Consider the following 6578-nt stretch of genomic DNA (forward strand, 5'->3'; position numbering starts at 1 on the left):
TTGCAGAATGACTGTTAAATAAACAAATCCCAAATAAAGTAATTTGCCAAGAAAAAATGACATCCCACAAAGAATACAAGTACATAACGAGACAAAACACTTACCTATCTAAATAATTAACAATATTAGGGTTCTTATTTTCCCTCATGACCAGAATTTCATTAATAATTAATTCCTTCTTGGGTTGCTGTTGAAGGTTCATCTGCTTTATGGCCACCTAAATGGCAATTAAAATACAAGAATTAATTACAATCATTATAATAAACATGAATATTCATATTTTGGGAGACACAGAGTGAAACATACACATTCTTTATTTACTAAGCTCTTTCCCTGTGCCACAAACTCATGCCCCCCACTTTTTTTTGGTTAATCATGGGTAAACCACTCACTTCAGAGGCTTTGGGCACCAATGAAGTAAACACCTATCTCAACCCAGTGCTACCCATTTTTTTTAGGCAAAGTTGCTATCAAAGAAGATAAGTGATAAATATGAATAAAAGAAAATAAAAATCAGCATTGAACGTTAGCACTTACCTCTTGTCCTGTTGCAATGTCTAGTGCTGTATAAACAGTACCTGATGCCCTGTGAAGGTGAAAATTATCAAAAGAATAAGCAATCAAGCTGTTACCAATATATTTTACTTGAAATAAAATGTAATTATTTTGAGGGGAGGAAAATTAGCAAACTCAAAATTAAAGTATGAAGAAAAGGAACAACCTTTTAAAAAATATTATTGTGATTAAAAAAACACTTCACAGGAGATCTACCCTCTTAACAAATTTTTAAGTGTACAATATTGGAACAATCTTTTTATACAGCAAACACACCTGAAACAATCACAATGTATCCCTTGTGGTGGAGTAGGAACTCCAGTCAGACTTTCTGGCACCAGTCTGAGTGTCATGCGCTATGCAGTAATAAATTGAACAAAATGGCCTTGCTTCTTTTAGGAAAATCCTGGAATCCCCTAAATATTTCTTGAATCTTGTAATAACCAATATTGCAGGCCTCTGATTAAACTGAAGAATAGTGTAGGAAAGAAAATATCATCTTTTACTTAGGCAAGTATAAACTAACCTTCACTTTTACTATAGAAACAGAGTGGCTCTTTTAATATATTTCCAATTTTTAAGACTATCTTCATCTAAAGAATCAATCTCTCTCAGTGCTGTACTGTACTATGGCTACATGAAGCAATAGCAACATGACTTTACTATTGAGCCATTGTTTTCTTATTTTTACTAAATTTCTCAACAACTTCTATGAGGTGTCACTCCAGCCCAATATTCTTTTGAAATCTATCATTTCTGGGCCTGGTGCAGTGGCTTACACCTGTAACCCCAAAACTTTGGGAGGCTGAGGCAGCAGGATTGCTTGAGCCCATCAGTTTGAGACTAGCCTGGGCACCATGTTGAGATCCAGTTTCTATGAAAAAATTTAAAAATTAGCCAGGTGTGGTGGCACATGCCTGTAGTCCCTGCTTTTCAGGAGGCTGAGATGGGAGGATCACTTGAGCCCAGGAGTTCGAGGTTGCAGTGAACTGTGATTGTGCTACTGCACTCCAGCCTGGGTGTCTCAAAAAAAATAATAATGAGCCAGTCCGTGTTTCAAAAAAATTAATAATGTATCATTCTTTATATCTTAGCAGTACTCTTGTTCCATTCTAACTTCGATTATGGTGTTCCCTTGTTTTGCAAATAGAAATTGTATAGTAAGCTGCATTCACAGTAACTTTCTATGAATCACAAATGCATTCTAAACCACCTCCCACCACTACCCTCAAGAAAAAGAAATAAAAAGTCAATTTCGCTTTTAGTGAATAAAGGAGTTAGAATAGAGATCAGTCCTGTGATTGACTACGCATTGTAATGCTCCAACATTGCTCTGTAAACTTTCTGGTAATTATTTCTCTCTTATTCTCTATTTCATCCTTGCTGTTTCGTTTTCTGAGTCCAGGAATTATTTTCTTATGTCAGGCACTTCCTTGTCATTCTTTTCCCTTCTCCTTGGATTAGCCCAAATATTTCTCAGAGGTCCAGGAAGTGGACCTGGCTCTCAGGGAGTAAACTCGGTATGTAGTATAAGGCATATCTGACTATTAGTAGAGATCTGAGTTCTAACATTTGTCCTAACATCATGAAGCTATGTGACTTTGGGTTAGTCACTTCCTTTCACTGAGTTTCCGTCCCGTCACATGGAAAACAGGTATCACAATAACAGTAAACATGTACTGAGTATGTTGTATATGTCAGACACTACACTAAGAACTTTAGATAATTTATCTTATGTAATCCTTACCATATTTTTATAAGGCAGATGCTATTATTCCCATGTTACATATGATGAACTGAGGCTCAGAGAGGTTACCTGCCCAAGGTTACACAGTTAACAGCCCATGTCTGTCTGACTCTCTCACTTTTAAGGTACAGGAAATTAGCTACTTTTTTTCTAAGGGTCTTTAATTCTATGATTTATAATCTACAACTCTACCACCCTCCTCACTCTGCTTGGGTTTCTAAACATCGATTGGAACTAGGCTGAAAAATCACACTTAATCAATAGGTGCCACCTAAATCAGGATTTGGTAATTCTAGAAATTTCTTAGGCTTGAGGCTTATATCAAACAAATCATTTCCTCACTTTTGTAAGTGTGAGATTCTAGGCTCAGAGCTCCCAGTTAGTGCCCAATAAATATTTGTTGAATAAACAAATCAATAAAAATCTTTTAAAGCAAACATGCAATGCCAATACGACCTTTCCTTTCTGTGAAGAAAACATTTATTCTACTTAAATCTAAATAAAGCACTTTGCTCCTGGAATAAGCAAACAGACATTCCTGACTTCAGAGCCCGGTGTGTGATTTGTCCTTCTGAACTTATTTGAGTTCAAAGGAATAGATCACCTCGACTTGGTGTACAGTTCAGCTGCAATAAGTCCTGAGAAACTAGTTAAATCTAATTGCAAAATATGATTTAAAAATGCCTTTTGACATACAGCTAGCAAACATATGAAAAAATGCTCCACATCAATAATCATCACAGAAATGCAAATCAAAACCACAAAGAGACACCATCTCTCACCAGTCAGAATGGCAATTATTAAAGAGTCAAAAAACAACAGACGTTGGCAAGGCTGCCAAGAAAAGAGAACACTTATACCCTGCTGGAGGGAATGTAAAATAGGTCATCCGCTGTGGAAAGCAGTTTGGAGAGTTCTCAGAGAACTTAAAATGGAACTACCATTTGACCCAACAATCCTATTACTGGATATATAACCAAAAGAAAATCACTTTATCAAAAGATGCATGCACTTGCATGTTCATTGCAGCACTATTCACGATAGCAAAGACATGGAATAAACCTATGGGCCCATCAATGCTGGATTGGATAAAGAAAAATGTGGTACATGTACACCATGGAATATTATGCAACCATAAAAAGAATAAGATCATGTCCTTTGCAGTAACATAGATGGAGCCGGAGGCCGTTATTCTAAGTGAACTAATGCAGGAATAGAAAACCAAATACAACATGTTCTCACTTCTAAGCTGGAGCTCAACATTGGGTACTCATGAACATAAAGCTGGCAACAATAGACACTGGGGACTACTAGAGTGAGGAGGGAGGGAGGAGGGTAAGAGTTGAAAAACTAACTGTTAGGTACTATGCTCACTTTTGGGTGATGGGATAATTTGTACCTCAAACCTCAGCATTATGCAATATACCCAGGTAACATACCTGCACATGTACTCCCTAAATCTAAAATAGAATTTAAAAATAAATAAATAAAAGTGACTCTGTTTGGTTTATTCACATGTATTTAGGCCACATGCACAATTACTTTAGTTGCAAAAGAGTGAGAGTATCTGCAAAATGGGATAATAGTTCCTATTTCACAGGGCTGTAGAGAATTGCATGGCACAATCTATGTAAGCATTTAGCCCTGTGCCAGATCAGAGTTGATGCCTATATGGTAACTACTATTATCATCATTTGTTGTTGCCACTGTTGCTATTGGTTTCACAGTAGGGGATGACTGATACACTGAACTATTAGTTGGCCCATCCCAACCTCCCAGCCAAAGTATCCTTGCTAACATCTGCCCCTATTTCCAAAAAGGACAGAGGCTGAGGTAAACTATTGGAACACGTTTTACAGGTTCCACATCCTTTCTTTCCCCCTAGGGAAGTGGTTTTACCCTTTTCTTTGGAAGTTGGAACGCCTTTATCAAATGAAACTGTATGAAAAAACTCTCAATATATTAAACAAATAAATTGGGAGTTGCCCCAGTTAAAGCTAGGGAGGGAGGCCCAAAATGAGTGCCCAGGTGACCTTTCTGTTATTCAACACTCCTGTCTCCCTAACCCCCAAGCCCATTTCCACTGTCCTAAAGGCTAAAATTGTGATTGACTTGGAGTGCAAGTGGGGATTCATGTTTAACATTTTGAGAGCTTTACCTTTCAGATTCTTGGGTTTATTTTTCGTTGTTGTTGTTGTTGTTGTTGTTGTCCTCCAGCACCCTCAGCATTTCATTGTATTAAAATTGCTAGAGTTCTAACCCTGGAATCTCAATATCCTGGGATTTATGGCATCCAGGGGTATAAAATTGATATAAATTACTAATCCACAGAGGTTAAAGATCCTGAAACTCTAGAGCACCAGCTGCTAACTAAAAATGAGTCTTTCTCCTCCCCTCCCCTCCCCACTTACCGCACATGTGCAATCATGTAATGTGTGTGTGTGTATGTATATATATATATGCATTTCTCTACCCTGTACCCTGGTTCTCTTGTCATAAAATGGTAATATACTCTCCTACCACACTTACCAACCTCCCAAACCAAATATGTTGTTAGGTGGTTGGAACTCCCTGCTCCGACAAATAAGTTACCGGTTTGTGCAACTTCTAGCCTTTGCACAACCTTCAACTCGAAGGCACAAATTCAGGTACTAACCTGCAAATTAAAATTTAGCACCTTTTCCCCAGCTCTGTCTTAGCACTCCCAACATATTTCTGCACCCCAGTTCTGATGCTTTTCTGTATTCTAACAATTTAAAATTCTATGGGTATAAATATCAATCTCTCCTTCAAGAGATCTCAACTTCCTTCAAGATTCATCTATTAAAGCTCTCTTATTGCTCACTGCTGGGTTGAGAACAGTAGTCTTCACTCCCACTCATTCAAACCTCCCCTGGTTCAAGGCCTACTAGTTCCTAGATCTCAGACGTTGGGTAAGTAATTTAGTTTCTTTGTCATTTAGGATTAAAGGAGGATTAAATGTATATAGTTCTGGCATATAGAGATTTCCCAATAAATATTAGCAATAATGATAATTATTATTTAGTTGATTATTTCCTAACATATTCATTAAGTTCTCAAATGCTAGTGTGTGAATCATAAGAAAGCTCTGTAAGTATCTGGGAGTTTTCAAGATATTTGATGTTTCAAAATTCATAACAAAAAAATGACAATTACCTGAGAACAGCTAATTCAAATATCACATATACTTCCTTTTAGCTAGAATTATATCAACTTGTAATTATATTGGATATACATGATGATTAAAAGTTTTCATTAGCAGTTACATGTATTTTTGCTTAATAAAGTACAATAAATAAACAATAAATATAGTTCAATCATCAAAATTATTTATAATCTGGGGTTTACAAAGACAAATAATTGAAGGGATCTTGGTGAAGTTGGGAAGCACTCTCCTTGTAATAACTGAAGCACAGTAGTGTATACTCCCAAAGAAACAATCTTCATGCCAACCGTGTTGCACTGATTCCCAAAGATGAGCTTTGCAACAGCCTGGGGTATATCAAAATATCTCCATGCATATATTTACAAAATAAAACTTTAATTCACTTTAATTTTTAAAAGTTGGTGTCATTTTTGTTCCATATGAAATATAAAGTAGTTTTTTGTAATTCTGTGAAGAAAGTCAATGGTAGCTTGATGGAGATAGCATTGAATCTATAAATTACTTTGGGCTGTATAGCCATTTTCACAATATTGATTCTTCCTATCCATGAGCATTGAATGTTTTTCCATTTGTTTGTGTCCTCTCTTGTTTCCTTGAGCAGTGGTTTGTAGTTCTCCTTGAAGAGGTCCTTCACATCCCTTGTAAGTTGCATTCCTAGGTATTTTATTCTTTTTGTAGCAATTGTAAATAGGAGTTCACTCATGATTTGGCTCTCTGTCTATTATTGATATATAGGAATGCTTGTGATTTTTGCGCACTGATTTTGTATCATGAGACTTTGCTGAAGTTGCTTATCAGCTTAAGGAGATTTTGGGCTGAGATGATGGGGTCTTCTAAATATATAATCATGTCATCTGCAAACAGAGACAATTTGACTTCCTCTCTTCCCATTTGAACACCCTTTATTTCTTTTTCTTGCCTGATTGCCCTGGCCAGAACTTTCAACACTATGTTGAATAGGAGTGGTTAGAGAGGGCAACCTTGTTTTATGCTGGTTTTCAAAGGGAACGCTTCCAGCTTTTGCCCATTCAGTATGATATTGGCTGTGGGTTTGTCATAAATAGCTCTTAATGTTTTGAGATATGTTCC

General features: G+C 36.7%; 1 protein-coding gene across 1 annotated transcript in view; it reads right to left on the reverse strand.

Annotated features, from left to right (window-relative positions):
• LOC108522676 (serine/threonine-protein kinase PAK 3) overlaps positions 1 to 6578 on the reverse strand; it is a 40859-nt gene that overhangs the window by 30970 nt on the left and 3311 nt on the right. Inside the window, exons 2-3 of the mRNA XM_017863047.1 lie at positions 538 to 586; positions 105 to 217 (exon numbers count right to left, since the gene is read on the reverse strand). Coding sequence (XP_017718536.1) covers positions 105 to 217; positions 538 to 586 — 162 coding nt within the window. The remainder of the gene's footprint in view (positions 1 to 104; positions 218 to 537; positions 587 to 6578) is intronic.

The sequence above is a fragment of the Rhinopithecus bieti genome, unplaced genomic scaffold (assembly GCF_001698545.2).
Source record: "Rhinopithecus bieti isolate Rb0 unplaced genomic scaffold, ASM169854v2 scaffold_68118, whole genome shotgun sequence".
Taxonomy (NCBI): domain Eukaryota; kingdom Metazoa; phylum Chordata; class Mammalia; order Primates; family Cercopithecidae; genus Rhinopithecus; species Rhinopithecus bieti.